The following is a 20,424-nucleotide window of genomic DNA, read 5'->3' as shown; positions in this document are numbered from 1 at the left end:
ACTGTGAGATTTATAAAAAGAATAACAGGAATAAACCCTTCTCATACAAACTATATATATAGTTTATATATACAAAATGATCACTCGGACATACTAGCTGTTTGTCCATCCAACATTTCAAAGTGTGCACACACATTTCTAAAGAAGACCAACCACAGCAGGTTTCAGTTTGACTCGGATTTTGAGCTGGTAGTGACACAATGTGAGATAGCAGAGGGTATTAAAGGCATAGTTCACCAACAATTTTTACATTTGGCATTATTTTCTCACCCTCATGTAGTTCCAAACAAGAAAGACAAGAAAATATATTGTGAGGAATGTTGGTAACCCATGGTAGTCTTTGACTCCCACAGTATGAAGAAAATACTATGGAAGTCAATGGCTACCAGAAACTGTTGGGCTAGCAACATTCTTCAAGATATGTTAAATGTTGGAGTGAAGAATGTTTACTATGATTAAGTCTTAAAAAAGCCAGATAATATGTAACCACATGTCAGAAAGAGCATTTGCATCATTTCACTCACTATAGGAGGGTCAAACGCTGTTGTGGGAGGATTCACACAGCAGATCAGCAGCTCAAGTGTTTCAGATCAGACTTGTACAACTTAACAACTGAAGAAAATGTTTCATATTTTTGTTTTGTTCTGTTTGTGCTGGTGGCATCTGATTGGTAAGTTATAATTATATGTGTTTTTTGGCTAAATATCTGTAATGTTCTTCACAGGTGTTAATTAATGGGAAATAATGGAAATTGCTATAGTGAACGTAACTTCAATTTCAAGGTTTACTAATGCACAGCGAAAAATAATTTTAAAAATACTTAAAATACGTCTAATCTAAATGTCCTATATATACAAGACAGAGGTGTTAACAATATCAAGATCAATTTTTTTCATGTTATAATTGAATTTGAAGCTTCATACATTGTGCTGTAGATGTTCTGCTGTTCTAAATGTTTTCAAATCACAATTAGTTACAAACTACAGCTTTGTAGACCACCAGAGGCCTTAATCTGTGTAAAATCTGTTTGCTTATCAGTTGTTTTTGGTGAGTCAGTGTCAGTGATGGAGGGGGATTCTGTCACTCTACACACTGATATTAACAAAGCACATGAAGCTCATGACATACTGTGGAAATTTGGATCTAATTCTCTAATAGCTAAAATTAAAAAACAACAGCAAATCTTCTCCACATTTAATGTTCCTGATGGGAGATTCAGAGACAGACTGAGGCTGGACAATCACACTGGATTTCTGACCATCATAAACATCACAACTGAACATGCTGGACTTTATAAACTAGAGATTACTGGAGTGGAACTGTCAAAAGAAATCTTCAATGTTTCTGTCTATGGTAAGAAGAGATCATTTGTGATGACCCTTAGTGCCACAAATGTGTCTATTTAGTTTATTTAAGTGGTAATTTTCACTGAAAGCAGAACATTCCTAATTACTGGTGTCCTTTTATCATGTTGTAGTTTTAAATTACAGGAACAACCACCCTCCAAAAATAAGACTGTTGACTAGATTTACCCAGATTTATCTTTATTCTATCATCTTTTCAGCCCGTCTGCCTGCTCCTGCCATCAGCAGTAACTCTTCACAATGTTTATCATCATCATCAACACAGCAGAATTGTTCAATGGTGTGTTCAGTGGTGAATGTGAGCCATATGACTCTCTCATGGTACAAAGGAAACAGTTTATTGTCCAGCATCAGTGTGTCTGATCTCAGCATCAGTCTCTCTCTACCTCTGGAAGTGGGATATCAGGATGAAAACACCTACAGCTGTGTGCTCAACAATTCATTCACTAACCGGACTCAACATCTGGACATCAGTGAATTCTGTCACACATGTTCAGGTATGATGATATTAATTTTGATTGGTTATACTGTGTTTATGTTTCAAAGTTTTTGTTGTATTCCAGATAAACAGATTCACTCACGTTAACAACTAATTTTGTTGATTACAGAATTGTCCATTACAGATCAGGGCCTACCTTCATTGCACATTGTGCTAATTTCTACTGCTGCTGGATCTCTGTTGATTGTCGCTGCAGTCCTGATGTACTGCTTCTGCTGGAAGCATAAAAAAATAGGTCAGAAAAGGAAGCAATTAATACCTATGTTGAAATATGTATATCTTTTAAGGCGTACATTTTAATACACGATTGAAAGCTTTGTTGTTTGTGATTACTCTTCATGCAGTCGTGATCAACGAGATATACAAAAACCCAGCTAACACAATTACGTCGTGACGACGTTACTGGACCGGACCATATTCGTCGCAGCGACGTACCAAATAACGTGCCAGCGACGTAACTTTGTGATTCCCATATTCGTCGTAGCGACGTTATTTGGTACGTTGCTGGAACGTGATGAGTACGTCTCCACGACCAAACTGGCACGTCGTGAGCACGTTACTATAAAGGACCATATTGGTCGCGGCGACGTTCCAAATAACGTACCAACGACGTAACTTTGTGATTCCCATATTCGTCGTAGCGACGTTATTGCGTTATGTTGCTAGGACGTGGCAAGTACGTCCTAACGACCAAACTAGCACCTTCCCAGTATTTTTAATATTTGCTTCTCACCTTTAGTCCTGTCCGAGGATGTGTTCCTACCACCTTGAAATCAGTTTATAATGACAAACTCAAACATTTTCTGCTGTAAAAAACAAACACTAAATCCTCATGTTTTCAAATTGTTGTAGTTTTTGTAAATATATTCACTGCATACATGCAAACCAATGCAAAATCATTAAATTCCAACAGAAAATCAGCAAAAACACAGTGCATTCATTTATTAAATCACCATTTATTCAGTGTTATTTTCTACATATACTAAGCCATTGCATTTTAAACATGACACCTATTATTTAACCATGTAAAGTGTAGCCAAGTCATTAGCACAGATAATTGAACACATCACATAAAGTACATAGTAATCAAAGAATAATACAACCACTGATTAAAATGTTTTACTTTTACTGAAAAATATTAAATATTTAATTAATGATGGGTATAGTATAGTAATAGTTATCAGTAGCCTACTCTTATTAACAGAACTCCCCTAGTTTGGTACAAAAATACTGATACAAAGATAGAAACAATTCAGTAGTGATTTCTGTATTACTTTAAGTTAATTTGTTTTCTGAGTGTCCTGTGTATGAAACACCTGCTACAAATATCTGGTGGTGAAGTGCTGTAATACTGCTTCACTCTCAGAAGCAAAACCTAAACAATTACCAAAGGACCGTAATTCTACTCAGAAGATAACAGAAATAAAGAAAATAGCAACATTAATAAACGGTAAGAACATGTTAATATAACAATGTAGAGATTACATCTCCCCTGTATTAGGCCCACCCAAAAAACATACAGTAAATGAGCCTGTTGACTTTTCAGAAAAATCTGAGATCTGTCCCCAGCTGTGGAGAAGACTCTTTGCTGAGAATTTAGGCTCTTGACAGTCGTGAGAGAAAAAGAAGAATGTCTTTCTTACCACAGCAGCAGAAGGTACTCTCATCTGAGGAAAGGATAGGAGGGTGACACTTCACTCTTGATCTACTCTTGGAGAGTTGATGAGGAGTTTTGCTAAAGAATAAGGTTCCTGCTAAGCACTTGGTCTTTTTCAGCAAAGAGTACCTCTAATGCAGTGCCACATAGTACTCCAGATTCTTTGCAAACTTGAAACTTTTAATAAAATTGACCATATTATTGTAGTCAGGTATATTGTTTTTTATTATAACACATGGCAAATGTATGCAAAAATGATGTCAAAGGTGTTTTTCTTCCTCTTCGCTATCCTGAGGCTGTACTGTCAATATCCTTCTCTGGCAGCTGAAAGGGAGAATCACCTTGTTAATGTTGCTACTGTATGTACACACAACCAGTCAAAATCTGCAGTCTATCAGTTTTTTTAATGTTTTTCGACACACCAAAGCTATATTTATATTTAACTTACAATACAATAATAGTGTGAAATATTTTAATTTAAAATACGTTTTCTGTTGTTTTTCAAATAGACTTTAAAATGTATTTCTTTCCTGTGAGGCAAAGGTAAATTCTTCAGCCTTTACTCCAGTCTTCAGTTTCACATGATCATTCTCATATGATTTGATGCGCAAAAAACATTTTTGATTATTATCAATGTTGAAAACAGTTGTGCTACTTAATATTTCTGTGTAAACTGTGATTTTTTTAGGATAATTTTATGAATACATAGTTAAAGTTTAAAACCTTTTTTTAAATCTTTTGTAACATTATAAATGTTTTTACTACCACTTCAGATCAGTTTAATGCATCCTTGCTATTAAGGTCTTCATAAAGAAAAAAAAGTGACTCCAACCTAGAGTACACAACTAAATTTGGCAACACAGCATATTAGAATGATTTTGAACACCTACAACTGGAGTATTGATGCTGAAAATTCAGCTTTGAATTTAAATGAAAACACATCTTGTAATAAACAATGCACAGATTGCAAAGAACTTACATTCTGATGATTACTTCATTTTCCTCACAGCTGCCTTCCTCAGTCATTCCTAGGCCTTCTCATTTTTCACCTTTCCCTTGAATCCACATAAAATATAAATAAAACTAATTAACCAATTAATTTTATAGACAGTTTGAATACGTTTGTATAAAACTGCAAATCTTCCTTTTGAAATCTTAAGTTATTCTCCAGCTTCTAAAGGAAAGGCACAATCTGTGGCCATGTTCACAGAGAATTTGATCTTACTATTAGGTGACCTGGCAAGGAGATTTAGCTTAAAACTTATTCATGAAACTCTTAAGAGTCCACAATAACCAAAAAGAGGGATACGTCATTTGCATTGACTTTTTTCTTTGTTAAATTTCCACACTAAGCATGGGTCGGAGCTCTTAATACAAAGTGCACCAGATAGAAAAAATTAAGTTTAAACTGTACAGTACATACTTTTGTATACTAGGCCATGCCCCAGACAGACGAAGGTCCAGCCCCCAAAGTCTCAAACAAATCCTGTGGGAAACACAGCAAAGTGATGTGGTTGTGTATGATTTAGAAATAGGGGAGTCTTACATTGGTCAAATTCAGGCCAACTCAAATATTTTTTAAACATGTTTAAAAATGATCAGGAGCACAGGAGGTGCTCATGAAGGCAGTGGTTTACAATTGTGGTCCAGGTGACCCACAGCACTGCACATTTTGTATGTCTCTCTTGTTAAACCCACCTTCTTCAGATCATCAGCTCCTTAGGAAAGGGCTTCATGAACAAATCTGTCAGTAAAGAGAGATGTGCAAAATGTATAGTGCTGTGTGTCATTTCTAATAAGCAACTCACTGAATGACTCAACTGGTTCACTGCTTGATATAGTAAACTATTTTTTGGATACATATTTGTTAAAACTAAACTATCAGATCTGTTTGTCAATGAAAAGTCACTAGCATAAAAATTATACAAGTTATGTATGTACAAATGTTGTATGTAAAACCAATAACATGTAACGAGCAAATTACACTATTTACAGGCCTGTTAATCGACAGGAAAGCAGGACATTATTAATCCCACATACACTGAATGGGATTTCGGCAGCCTCGGTCTAATTAAAAGTTTATATAACATCAGTTGTTTATATTTAAGTTTACAATATGGCTAGGCTAGTATGAGCATAGTCAGATGCGAGCGACAAGCAGTCAACGTTACTATGGTAATGGTAGAAGTAAAAATAATAATAAAAAAATGAATACTGTATAGTGTATCGTGGGTAAATTTCAAACTAGACTAAAAATAAGGTATAACATTTTAATTTAGGATTTTAAAAGTTAACTTAACGTTACCACAGACCGCATCCAGAACTAAGCTATACGTTAACATTAACCAAACAGGGCATTTATTTATTAAATTAATATAGAAAACCTCCAAAAACACGTGTCATCTAACGTTATATCAGCAAAAAATTATGAAAAAGAGTAGATTTTAAGCGCTTACCTTTTCCTTCTCGTCCGTCTTCTGGAAGTTGACCGTTAATGACGGGCACGCGCACGGGGCACTTACGCAGCACTCAGAAAGTGACGTGCGCTGGTTTTAACCTTAACATTTGTCCCGTTCCCCCTTTCAATAAACCGTTCACAACCATAAATTATCACCATTTGCTAAGCAAACTATTTGGTTTTTGTTTTGCCATTAATTTGATGACAAACATTTCTATATTTTAAATGACGGGTTATACTTATATAATAATTAATTCCATCATGCAAAATGCTTGACGAATTCAGTATATTCCCCATATTATAGGCTATTAAAACGGTTTACACCTTTAAAAATAAGCTTAATACATGTAGTGCAATAATATGAAAAGTTAGTTGGAGACCTGCTGACCACGTCCCAATAACGTTTCCCACGCGACCAACCAGCGACGTCTTTTAAGGACGTGCCTACGACGTTTCTGGGACGTTAGCCAAAATTCAAAAATATGGAACCTTACCACAACGTCCTCACGACGTTGTCATAAAGTAATGTCGCGCTGACCAAATGACGACCAACTGGCGACGTCCTCACAACGTACTGTGTTTGCTGGGAATGATTCAACACTGCATAAACCGAAACCACGAAACCCGGTAAGCTCATTCATCACTGTGTTGCAAGATGATGTTGCAGTCAGTTTGATTAAAGCATGATGATTGAAGTTTTGTGTTTAATATGGCAATCAGTAAATATATGTTGGTGCTCAGCCTTGTAGGGATCGGTTCGAAAAAGCATGCGTAGGATATGCTGTTTGCACCTGTAACAGATAGTATTTCCTCAAATTAATTTGCATAATGCTAGATTTATTATCACGCTGAAAAAGTGTCGTATTCTTTCTTAAAATCAATAAAATACTATTAGTAGGATATTGATCAATGATTATTATTATACTCAATTATAGTTCATCCGAAAATAAAAATAGTCTTAATTTGCAGAACTCACAGTACGTCATTACTCTTCTCCCCCGTTACTTTCTGTTTTCCACCTCCTTTTGTGTTTTTCCCGGAATAAAGTTAAATTTATCTCCATCGCGGGTTAAAACAGTAGACTTCCGTGTTAGCCGTGGTCTGTGAGATTTGCTGAGAAAGACGCTCGTCCTGCTACTTATTTACAACCGAAACCAATATGGTGTTACTTTATATGTAAATGATCGTTCAGACACTGCAGCTTAATATTGGAAGAAAGTAAGACTCCCAAAGATGCTTGTAACAAGTGCACATGGCAACACTGCACACGCCCGCTTGGCGACGAAGCAATTTAGGAGCAATAATGAAAAAAAAAAAAAAAAAACAGCATAGAAAAACTATGGGAAAGTGACGCAGTGAAACGGAAAAAAACTCAAAATAAACGTGTATATGGATACACGCTCGTTTACAGTAACGTTCAACCTTGCAGTTATAGTCTGCAACTTTTTGCGACTATTATTTTGCAAATAGCGCTCACTGCAGAGCTATATGACGTTATGATACAGCACCCCTTCTCTGGGCGAAATGGGCGGAGCTTATAACCTTGTCCAGCTCCCCTTCTAACTCCACCTATTGACTGTGCAGTTAGCAGCCTCTCTTATTTTTGTGGTGTTTACACGTATTTATTGTTACGGTTATTACTAGAAAATATATAGGTTGTCCTACAGATTAAAATATACATCAAGTAAACTTCAGTAAACTTTAAATCATTTAACAATGCAGCTAATATGATAAAATGATAAAAAATACGACTAAAATGTTAAAATCTTAAAACCATTATCAGTCAAATAAATTGTTTTGCAGAAACTTTAATAAGGTTTTATAAAGGCAGTACTCAAGTTAATATTCATTCTGAGTGAATTTGAAGCAAATTATATAATTTTTTATAAATTTATTTAACATATATAGCCTACTTTATATATAATTTAATATATGCCTTCTATTTTAAATGTATCATCAGGTTTCTGATTGAGTTTGTGTTGCCTTGCAGAAATTCAAGGAGCCTGAGTATGGAAATGTCGAATTAAAAAATCAGCGAAGATCATAATGAATATTAGAATTCATCCAGGCCCCTGATTCACACGTCTTAGTTCACATTAATATCTGCAAGAATGTTTTTCATCTCTCTGTTTTGTAAAAGCTCTTGTGTTATATTAAAAATGCATTTTTTTTATTTTTTTATTTTTTTGTCAAAAATTGATATTGTTATGTCTGAAATGTTGCTCTGTTTTTATTATGTTATTGTTTGTGGTTTTCATAGCATCTAGAAACTCGTAAGTGTTTTAGTTTTTATATTTTATTTTAAAGCTAATCGCACATGGAAATTTAACATTGAGGCCTATTAAAATTTCTCACCCTTTACTGTGTTCTGCCTATATCGCTTCTAATTAAATATACAATTGAATATCGATTTCTGGTTTAACAATAATACAAACAAACTCAATTAAACGTTTTAAATATTCTTTTGACACACCATAGGTCTTGAAATGAGCGATTTTGTCTTGCTCGTTCAGGTCAGTAGGACAATTTTGACGTATATTTATTTACATCTTAATTTCTACTGGCATCATTTTTATTTGGCGCCATCTGGTGGGTTTTGAATAACATCAGCTAAAAACAACATCACAGCACTGCAAGTAGGGATAACTGCAGCCTGGAGCAATGGGCGTGCCGAAAGGTGAGGGTGTGGCAAAAGGTTTCTCATTGGTCTCGCCGAAAAGCAGGGGCGTGCCAAAAGGTTTTGCGAAAACTGCCTGCATGGCGCGGGTTACTGACGTCACCACCACGGCTAGTTTAGGTTATAGTTTCGCTATTTCCCTTTCCTCACTTCATAAATGATCTCAAAATTCTAACTTCATCTTTGTGTACCCTTACGAGTAATGAGGCTATTAAACTAGCTATTATTATTTTTTTTACTGAGTTTAGTGAATTATAATATTTTATAACCCCTTTGCAAAGTCATGTAAACACATTTTATTTATTATTTATTTAGTTTTATTATTTATTTTATTGTAGTATTATTTTGATTTTGTAACTGAAATTTGGTTGCTACTACCGTACAGTTGTGTCTGCCTTATGTACTTGCAATTGTATATTGTGACATTTCTAATTTGGTTAATTTAAAGCCTGTTTGATTTGTACATTAATCCAAAACAAATTACAACTATATTTAGGATACAAAAGCCTCTTAACAGTTGCACTAGCTGTTCTTGGGTTAAAGTAAATTAAAAGTTGTATTTGTTAACATTAAAGCACTGTGAAGTGAACAAACAACAATGAACAGCTGTATTTTTATTAACTAATACTAACAAAGCTTAAAAAAGCCTGTAACAAATGTATTGTTCATAGTTAACGTTAGTTAATACATTAATTTAAACAAACAAAAACCTTTTGTAATATATTACCCTGAAAACAATGTTTACAAAACCTAATATATATAGTAAATATAGTAATAAAAAGTAAATTACAACTATATTTAGGATGCAAAAGCCTCTTAACACAGTCACACTAGCTGATCTCTGGTTAAAGTAAATTAAAAGTTGTATTTGTTAACATTAAAGCACTGTGAAGTGAAAAAAAACAAAAAAAAAAAACAATGAACAGCTGTGAACAATGAACATAATAACAAAGCTTAAAAAATGCTGTAACAAATGTATTGTTCACAGCTAATGTTAGTTAATACATTAATTTTAACAAACAAAACCTATTGTAATATATTACCCTGAAAACAATGTTTTGCTCGATCCAGAAAACTAGTTAATAAAACACCACAGAATTGAAAAATGAGTCAAGTGTTTAGTAACTTTCTGCTAAATGACAATTCATTTAGCAAACAGACACAGCTTTATTCACAAAAAAGTATTTAGTTTTGTTTTAAATTCAAGTAAACAAAAACATTTATTCATTTTGTAGTAGCAGTCCATTGAACAGAAGCCAGCAAACTCTTTGTCTGAATAGAAGGTTGTGAAGACCCCCTTCTTGCCACTGTATCCAAAGGTGTTTTTGTAGATGTATCCACAGCAAGCGCACCTGGTGAACTCAAACTCCACTCTGTATTCTTTCCTCACTTCTGGACTGACAGATTTCCAGTCAACAATACCTACACAAGTAAAAAAAAAAAAAAAAAAAAAAAACTTTAAACTTGAATGAATGCAATAAACTTTCTATTTATTTTTTATCTATATAACATTTAAAATAACAATTAGTAATATTTATAAAAAAGAAAAAATGACACATTCAGGCCAGCATATTTAGATGTGCATTAACAGCCAAAATTTTCACAAAAGAGAGTAAAATATACACATATTGGCAATATTGCCATAATAAATAAATTGTACATCTGTGACATTTTAAGATGACTTTCAGAATAAAAAACTATACTTGATTGCTTTTATTCATTATATATATATATATATATGTAGCCCAGAGCCATACAGAGAGAGAGTTGCGACAACGGAAGTCCAAAACGCTCGATCGTCACGCGATTCACGCAGCCCTCAAATAGTTCCAGGAATTCCATAGCGGGCAATTGGAATACATTGAGTTAGAGGGACAGAACAGCAATTTTTGGTATTTAGTTGACAAAAAATGATTTAGGCTGATTGGCCTTCTTCTTCTTAAAGTTTGTTTGGCGGTTTGCAAACCAACTGAAAAGTGCTTTACCGCCACCTGCTGGACTGGAGTGTGGAACAAAAGTTTAACGCTGATTGGCCAATACAGTAAAAGCGAGACCAATATGAAACCTTTTGGCACGCCCATTGCTCCAGGCTGCAGCTACCCCTGTCTCCAGCACTGAGCAACGTGTTAATTTGTCGATCGGCGCTACTGATGGTCAATCTGCTCCACAGCCAGTCACAGGCCTCCTTGCTCTTGCCCTGGCTCCATCCCTAATTAAACATACCTGAGTCAGCCAATCAAAGTACTTGGCATGCTAGAAACCTGGGCCTGTATTCGCAAAGCTTCTAAGAATCCTCTCAGAAAGATCCTAATTTAGCTTAAAAAATCCTGCGTAGGAGTCTTAGCTTAAAGGATAACTGTTGCCAAAATGCAACCTGGGCTGTTTTTTTTTTTTTACTGTAAACGAGACAAACTTATATCTAAAAGCATAATTACAACAAACGAGCCGTTTTTGAGATTGACCGTGATTTCGTTTTGTGGTCAGTGGCCGGTGAATGGTAGAACTAGGGGCATATTTTTGAGCGCATCAAAAATCGATATTTTTACAATACTAAGAAGGCTCGACACACCATGAAACTTTGCTCGAAGTATCGCCTGGGTCTCTACACATGAACTCGAGCATTGAGAACATTGTTCGTGTACACAGAGTTTACTAAAAAGAACGTTTTTGAACAACTCCCTTTCACTGTTTGAGTCTCCGCTCGCAGCCGTCTTGCCAGTCAAGAGGTATATACAGGGGCGTCGCTGTGTCGTTCTGGGCCCTGTGCACTGACTCAGCTAAGGGGCCCCCGCTGTACTACGTTCCGGGGGGGGGGGGGGGGGTTGATCCTCGGGGGCCCTCCCCACACTTGGGGCCCTGGTAATTTAGTCCCCCTTTTCCCCCAACTACGACGACCCTGGGTATATATAGTATATATTTCTTTTTTACCACACTGTTAATTTTGTATTTAATGTATTTGATATGAACTAAACAGCAACACATTAAGGTTCTGAAAGTGCTGTAATTGTTTGTGTGATCTATTTGCTTATATATCCGGCTGGGCCAGAGATACCACGAGAGTTGGGTGTCCAAGCTCCACATTCCAGTCTTCTTCTTCTTCTTCTTCTTCTTTTAAGTTTTATGGCGGATTGCATTCATGACACATCAGGTGCACACATTCCAGTCTGCCTCCAGCTTTGCTGCTTTGTGGCGGACTGTCATCCTACTCTGGAGTCTGTGGCCATTCTTGGAGCCTGCCTGTCTACAAGTCTTTCCCAGGCCTATTATGTTAAATGTCTAAATAGTCACCACTCATTCTTATTCTGCATTTGAGTTCTCTCTCATAGAATCCCTGAAAATAGATGTCATACCATGGACGAGTGAAACCAAGATCACTGTGAACAAATTGCAAAGACGATTCATTTTCACATGTTTTCCCAAATAAATGTAAAATGATCTGTTCTTCTGCTTAAACAGAGGCGCAATAAAGTGAAAGTAATCTAGGAGCTTACGTAGCATGGGATGCAGACAAAACCACGTTTGCACGTAGTGTATAATATTTAAAACCAGTACTGATTTAGGGTTACACGTGAAATTGTAAATAAATAATTATTTATAATTATTTATTTATAATTAAGACATTTTTTTTAATTAATTTTGTTGTTTATGTTTAAGGGGGAAAATGCAATCTGAGAGCTAAATTAAGAATTTAGATTAAACTAAACTGAGTAAAGAAAGGCTTTTGTTTTGAGCAGTCTCTATACTGCAGTCAGTATGTTTACTATAATAGGGCGCCATCTAGCGTACTAACAATTTATCTTTCCAAGATTAGTTCCACCATCTGGCATAAAATGTGAATCAGTATGATTCAAACAGCTCAGAAATCATATAGAGACACGCGATTAAGGAACTCTGTTAGCAAAGAGGCATTGTTTGCTGTCATGATTCTCTCCTTAAATATGATTAGGTCAAATCAAAGATTAATGAGTTACTCCAAATTACAAAAAAACAAACAAACAAACAAAAAAACGTATGGACATAGTTATAATATAAGTCAAACATTGTAGTGAGTTGTTTTTGTCACTCTTCTAAGGGAGATGTCATTCATTAGTTTTGGAAATGTACCCACAGAGAAAAGTTTTGTCGGAATTTGTATTGGTTCAATTTATTTTATTTGGAATGATTGAGTACACTGTTAAATGTTTCTGTTAATTTACACCCAAATTTCAACATGATTAACCTGTTATTTTTAATAACTGCACCTTACTGTCAATTTTAGTAAATATATGTTAAATAACACCTCATTTTTGTTATTTAACACCACATTGTTAAATAACACCTCATTTTTGTTATTTAACCGCAAAATCGAAAACTCAAGATGTCGGATAGAGTTAGATGGTCTGGTATGTAACGTTATGGAGATAAATGCTGATATGCAATTTTATGCTTATTATAAAAAAGTTATAATTTATCAGTGGAGAAGTTAGCAATTTCATTTCGTTTTTTAGGTTGCTAAACAACGACTGATTCAATCAATAGTCGACGGTGCAAATCCATTACTAACAAACTAAATATTGTATGCATTTACTGAATGAAGATTAGACAAATTAAACACCTGATTTCTTGACTGCAAATGTTATCAAGAATAATCTTGCATAGCCTATTCCACAGACAGAAATAAGAAAGTTTGCGGTGTTTTCTGCGCATACGCAAATTTGTTTTGTTATCGTGGGTGTAATACCCTTTTTTTAATGCAACCATACACTTCCACTTTATTTGGCGCCACTATCTGAAATAACATGTTCATACAGTATTTTTTTGCATTCTGGAGTGGGAACCGGTAGGAGCGTAGAAGGCGGCATTTGAACCTGCAAGCAACGAACACGGAGATCCATCCATGTCGGAAGATCGCGGTGGTTACATCGACCAAAATCACAATAATCCGGTGAGATTAAAGAATTTTTTGAAAGTCATGCATAATTTTAATGTCTATCAGTGATGCTGATGTAACGTTATACTAAACGCCACGGATTTACACGACATGAATAACTGCTAATGAGCCAAGGTGATTCAAGCTAGCGATAGTTTGTCCATTAATTTTAGAAACAACGCTATTATTTTAATGTCCATTTATGTATACGATTAAATATACAATATTAGGCTAACGTTAGGCCTATAAAGTTTAAGTAGCATTCCCGTTGTAAAGTTTGTGTGGCATTCTTGCTATGTGCACGTCTGGTTAAAGCAGATTCATCCTGAAAATCAAACGGCTAACATAAATCTATTTACTGATAGCTGTCTATGATGCTAATAGTTGGTCTAAGACTGTATAAATACAGTATCAAATTTGATGAATTCATGTCAGATGCTCGTCTTTGATGGATTATAGCTGTTTGGGCTACCAGACATGCTGGTGTGACTATTTTTTATATCTCATTCTATCTATATATCTATCTATCTCACTCAGTGGTAGTCTTATGTCATTAATATTGTGTTTAATTTGTTCTATGTCCTAGGCATATGCCACTGCAGCTGACCTTGAGAGTTTCTCTCTCCTGCAACTCCTCGTCTGATACTTCTTGGTAAGTTGGTTTTAGATAAGACAGTTGGCTTTAGTGTTGTATGTGGTGAATTCAATGGTATCAAACTAAACTGTATTAAAAATGAAAACTAAAACAGAAATTTGACAGTTAAAACTTTTCTTTTCACCTTTGTGACAGGGTTGGCGTTTTTTTTTTTTTTTTTTTCCCTGTTTTTACATCTTTAACCTATAGTACCAGGAGGAGGCAGCCTGCACGCTTGAATTCATCCAGAGGTAAGATATTGTCTGTTAACACCTGCATTTTTTTCTGGCCTATAGCTGTGTCTCAAGCATGGTTTCAACAGGTCTGGTGATGGGTTTTTGCAATTAACTTTGATTTAGAGAGTTGAAATCATCCCGAAAAAGAAAGTTAAAAAGTTTTAGTGCAGCTTACAATAGTCACAGAGGCAAGAAGATAGTGCATGTTGAGGATAGTTCATACATTTGTTGTCTTTGTTGTGCTGTTAGTCTGTGTGAATTACTAGATTTTTAACCAGTGTGTAATTTTTCAGATGCTTTGTGGGTATAAACCCAGAAAAACTAACAAAGGCTGCAAAGGGGAAGAAAAGAAGAACCGTCAATTCACACACCAGCCTCTTGCGCAAGCTCATGGACTTTCAGTGGGATTTCATTTGAAAATGGTGAGTAAGATGTATACATTGCACACATGTTCAAACAGCAAAGACTCAGGAGGCTGGGGAAATTCATTCTAATGTTCATTCTCAACTGCCTTTCAAAGTTACTATGCTGAACTCCTCTTTCATGCTCTTTTGCCATTCTTTTTTGTTCTTGCAATGAATTGTACTCATCACACCTTTAGTTAGGTCAAGTCATTTGATATAATTTTGGATTAAACATGTGAAACTATGAAACTCATCTCTCTCTCTTTCTCTCTCTCTTATACAGACCCAAGACTTTGCAAAGGATCCTCATTGTGTGCTTTGAGAAAATAGTTAGTGTTCTAAGCAGTGAAAGTGTTTTTATTGTTTATTGCTCTTTATTGATGAAGAGTTCCATTAAGTGTTAAAGGATAACTGTTGCCAAAATGCAACCTGGGCTGTTTTTTTTTTTTTTACTGTAAACGAGACAAACTTATATCTAAAAGCATAGTTACGACAAACGAGACGTTTTTTTAGATTGACCGTGATTTAGTTTTTTTGGTCAGTGGCCGGTGAATGGGAGAACTAGGGGCATGTTTTTGAGCGTATCAAAATCAATAATCTTTACAACACTAAGAAGGCTGGACACACCATGAAACTTTGCTCGAAGTATCGCCTGGGTCTCTACACATGAACTCCATCATTGACAACATTGTTTTTGTACACAGAGTTTACTAAAAAGAACGTTTTTGAACAACTCACTTTCACCGTTTGAGTCTCCGTCTTGCCAGTCAAGAAGTATCGATCTCCGAATGCGACGTAATACTGAGGGGTGTGAAGATGGATAGCTCCTAAAGCATATTTCCATATAAATGCACGGCTAATTCGTTGTTTTGTCGTAAGTGAAAAACAATATTAACCTTCTAGTTGTAAAAAGAGCCTCATATAAGAAACATTCACATATAAGAATCTCACACTCTGAGATCGATTCCTCTTGACTGGCAAAATGGAGACTCAAACAGTGAAAGTGAGTTGTTCAAAAACGTTCTTTTTAGTGAACTGTGTGTACATGAACAATGTTCTCAATGCTGGAGTTCATGTGTAGAGACCCAGACGATACTTCGAGCAAAGTTTCATGGTGTGTCCAGCCTTCTTAGTGTTGTAAAAATATCGATTTTGATACGCTCAAAAATATGCCTCTAGTTCTCCCATTCACCGGCCACTGACCACAAAACTAAATCACGGTCAATCTCAAAAACGGCTCGGTTGTCGTAATTATGCTTTTAGATATAAGTTTGTCTCGTTTACAGTAAAAAAAAAAAAAAAAAAAAACAGCCCAGGTTGCATTTTGGCAATATTTATCCTTTAAGTATTGGTTTGAATGTATTCATACTTGTTGAATTTTAATGGTTTAGGTAACTGTAAGTGTTGAGGTTCAGTATTTTGTTATAATGAACAATGTATTTGGGTTTAAAAATGTATTTGCTACTTTTTAAGCCATGAACATGAGAAAATGAGATTTGTTTGTGATTAATCTGAGCCTATGTGTAACATTTTTATGTGACCAGGAGGAGTCACAGTGTATATCCTTGGTTTGAGTTTTTTAGCTGAATTTTAGCAGCAGTTCAGGGATCATTAAATGTTGAGGTTTAGGGCCCTATCTTGCACCGACGCAGCGAAGAGCCAAACGCAAGTGTCTTTGCTAGTTTAAAACAGACACCGTTGTTATTTTCCGTTCAGCGACCACAGATGTCAGCAATGAAGATGATATCCGTGATTGGTCTGATCCATGTGTGCCTACATTTGTATGTGTTTACCTATCAGTGTTTGTATTACAATAAAAAAAGTTAATTTCAACACGGAACTATTTGTTTTCTTTCACTTAAGTGTTATCTGATGGATTATTCCAATTCTTGTATTATCTCAAGCTAGAATATGTCTATAACAATCAGTGGTACACGTTACTATGCTAAACATAATTAATATTTAATGGAAACAAAATAAATGGTGATTTAACAGGAAAATAATGGTAACACTGCTGCCAGTTATTTCCTGTTTTATTCTGTGATTCACAGTAAATTCCTGTTGAAAAACATTACGGGGAGTGCACTGTAAAAAAACATTTACAGTAATTAACTGTTAAAATAACAGGAAAATAATGGTAACCCTGCTGCCAGTAATTTCCTGTTATTTAACAGGGAAATAATTAACAGTGTACTCAAAAAGAATTTACCTGAATTTGTGTTTCATGCTAGCCAAATTTCACATGAATAAATACACATCTGGCTCTAACCCCAATAAAAGTTAATCCAGACAAGTATATGAAAATTATGCAAAGCTCTTTTAATAGTTATACAAAAAAACAAAACATCGAATGATACACAGTACATGTTTCAAAGTCCTGATTTTAATCAAATGATTCACAAACTGCGCTTTGAAGTTCCGGTCTGAATCAAATGATCCTTGTTCCGAAGTCCTAAACTAAATCAGTTGATCGCGATACAAGTTCCTACATTCCGATCTAAATCAAATGTTTCGCGATCTGTGCTCCATTCTGATCTGAATCAAAATATACGTGATTCACGTCCCAAAGACCGATCTGAATCGAATCATTCGCAATCTGTGGTCCGAAGTCCCGAAGTAAATCAAATGATTTGCAATCCGCGCTCTGAAGTCCCGAACTAAATCAAATGATTTGCCATATATGCTTCAAAGCTCTGATCTAATTCAAACGGTTTGCGATCCATGCTCCGAAGTATCATTCTGAATCAAATTATTCGCAAAACCACACCAGTCCGATCTAAATCAAATGATTTGTGAGTAGCACGTCAAAGTCACGATCTGAATAAAATAAAAAAAAATCGTGATTCGTGTTCCAAAGACCAATTATAAATCAAAAGATTTGCAATCCATACTCTAAAATGAACTTCGAGGTCGCAACATCTAAATCTGATCTACATCAGATGATTCGCGAACCCACTCCGAAGTCCCTGAATCAAATGATTCTCGATTTGTGATCGGATTGGAGTGCTTTGAAACACTACATCATTTTAGTGTTTAGTGATCCAATGGTTTACATGATTGTGTTTAAAAAAAAAAATTTCACCCATCAATATGTGCTTTTCAAAATCATTACAAGCAATGTCGAAATTGGAAAATAAGTGTTTTTTTATCTTTTTTTTTTTTTTTTTTTGCTAGTGAATGTTAAAGCATTGTAACCAACCATTAACCAAAGATTTATAAGAGGTTTCTAATGAAAAATTATTTGTGAGTCACTTAATGATACACTGACAAACAGAATAATTTATACATAATAGTTTTTTAGGACTAGTTTTTAGGATTAGTTTTATTTTAGTGTCAATATGTTTAGTGTAGGAGGAAAGTCAGACTGTGAGGTTCATGAAAGCAGGACAGGAAGAAGCCCCTCACCTACAAACTATACACACATCAAACAAATGGATGTTCTTTTGCATGAGCTACTTGTCTACCCAACAGCTCAACCCATATTTTTTGGAGAAAATCAGACCACAGCAGGTTTCCGTTTGACTCAGATGTTGAGCTGCTCATGTCACACGTAAGACGAGTGCCAGTGAGAAATTATGAATATTCTTTACCGTTTACAGAAATGTAATGATTATGAAATTTTTGTTACAATCTCTAAGATTTATCATTACATTCAGGATGACTAATCCAATTGTCCACTTTCATTTCTGACACAGTCAAAAACTACTTTTCAGAAACCTTCAAAGTAAAACAAATAAATAAATAAATAAATAAGTAAATAAAAATTTAACTTAAATTTCCAAAATGTCAAAAATAAATAAATAATACAATACAAATTATTATTATTATCATTATTATTATTACTTTTTTTTAAACACACAATAATATGCATTCAGAATGCATGTTAACTAGTAGGGTGGTCAGACTCTGTCGGGGGAGGTTTTAGCACATCACTGAACATCTGAAGACATTTTTTTTTTTTCGCTGCACAAGTGAAAAAGAACAATGTTTCACATGCTTGTTTTGTTCTCTTTATGTTGTCTGCTTGGTAAGTTACAAATGCATTTTTACAGCTTAATTTATTTTCATTTTGGAGAAATACAACTCTTACTGCTGTTGCTTTTGCAAATTTAAAGATATCATTGTAATTCTGCTTTGGATTCAGGTCTCCTTATAGTGAGCCTGTAATAATGAGTCAAATATAGAACATGAAGATACTGAAGGTGTCCAGCAGAATTAAACTTAGTTTTATACATCTTTATCTGTAATGAACTTACCATGTAATCCTGCGTGTTTATTTTAAAACACATTAGTCTGTTAATATGTCAACTTGAAATTTGTTTGTTGTCTTTGCTGCTGTTAAAGGCTATAGACTGATTTCAAGCTTTCTAAAACAATAGAGATCTTAATACATGTAAACATGTTTGTTCATCAGGTGTGTTCGGTGAGTCGGTGTCAGTGACGGAGGGAGATTCTGTCACTCTAAACGCTGATTTTACTGAAACACATGAAGACGACAACATAATGTGGAATTTTGGCACTGGAAAGTCTGTCATTGCTGAAATCCACAGAGTTTATAGAATCGTCTCCACATTTGATGGTCCTGATGGGAGATTCAGAGACAGACTGAAGCTAAACAATCAAACTGGATCTCTGACCATTACAAACATTACAACTAAACACGCGGGACTCTATGAAGTACAGATTAGTGGAATGACACCATCAAAAACATTCAGTTTAAAAAAAATAAATCATTCCATTTCTGTCTATGGTGAGTTAAAACAATTTGTTGCATTCACTTATTCCTGTTTTAATGAAATAATATTTTGGGTTCAAATAATTATGGACATAATTTGTGTCATAAGATTGATTGCCACAAAAATAATTTTGACTAGTTAAGAAAAAAAATCTGCTAGATGCTTACGACGGAAGTCAACAAGGATTTAAAAGCATAAAACTGAGATCTCAATTCAATAACAACACATTAATTCTTCTGTTAAAATGAATCTATTAATTGAGTTGTAAAATTGTGTGAATCACATCATATTTGTTTCAGTCGTTTTAGGGTTTACGGTTTGATTTGTCAGTGACTAATTTGTAAAATTATACATAACTTTACACAGAGTTATATATATATATATATATATATATATATATATATATATATATATATATATATATATATAATTTTTTTTTTTGCTCTATCATGTTTTGTTTTTCAGCTCGTCTGCCCATGCCTCACATTATCAGAGATTCTTCACAAAATCTTTCTTCTTTGTCATCATCATCATCGTCGTCACAGCATAATTGTTCATTGCTGTGTTCAGTGGTGAATGTGGATCAGATTACTCTCTCCTGGTACAAAGGAAACAGTTTATTGTCCAGCATCAGTGTGTCTGATCTCAGCATCAGTCTCTCTCTACCTCTGGAGGTGGAATATCAGGATAACAACACCTACAGCTGTGTGATCAACAATACCATCAGCAACCAGACTCAACATCTGGACATTTGTGAACTGTGTTGGCCGTGTTCAGGTATGTTGGTATTACTGAGCTGATCTAATAAGTTAAGTAGTGCTGATGTTTGATAGAGACTGTTGTACATCAG

At 34.9% G+C, this 20,424-nt stretch overlaps 1 protein-coding gene across 1 annotated transcript in view; it reads left to right on the top strand.

Annotated features, from left to right (window-relative positions):
• LOC141338007 (uncharacterized) overlaps nucleotides 1–20,124 on the top strand; it is a 24,316-nt gene extending 4,192 nt beyond the window's left edge. Inside the window, exons 4-8 of the mRNA XM_073843579.1 lie at nucleotides 1,159–1,353; nucleotides 1,565–1,685; nucleotides 1,740–1,861; nucleotides 19,253–19,364; nucleotides 20,040–20,124. Of these exons, the coding sequence (XP_073699680.1) occupies nucleotides 1,159–1,353; nucleotides 1,565–1,685; nucleotides 1,740–1,861; nucleotides 19,253–19,364; nucleotides 20,040–20,124 (635 nt within the window). The remainder of the gene's footprint in view (nucleotides 1–1,158; nucleotides 1,354–1,564; nucleotides 1,686–1,739; nucleotides 1,862–19,252; nucleotides 19,365–20,039) is intronic.
• The last annotated feature ends 300 nt before the right edge of the window (nucleotides 20,125–20,424 follow it).

The sequence above is a fragment of the Garra rufa genome, chromosome 7, assembly GCF_049309525.1.
Source record: "Garra rufa chromosome 7, GarRuf1.0, whole genome shotgun sequence".
NCBI classification, from domain to species: Eukaryota; Metazoa; Chordata; class Actinopteri; order Cypriniformes; family Cyprinidae; genus Garra; species Garra rufa.
This window is presented reverse-complemented; position numbering and strand designations above follow the sequence as displayed.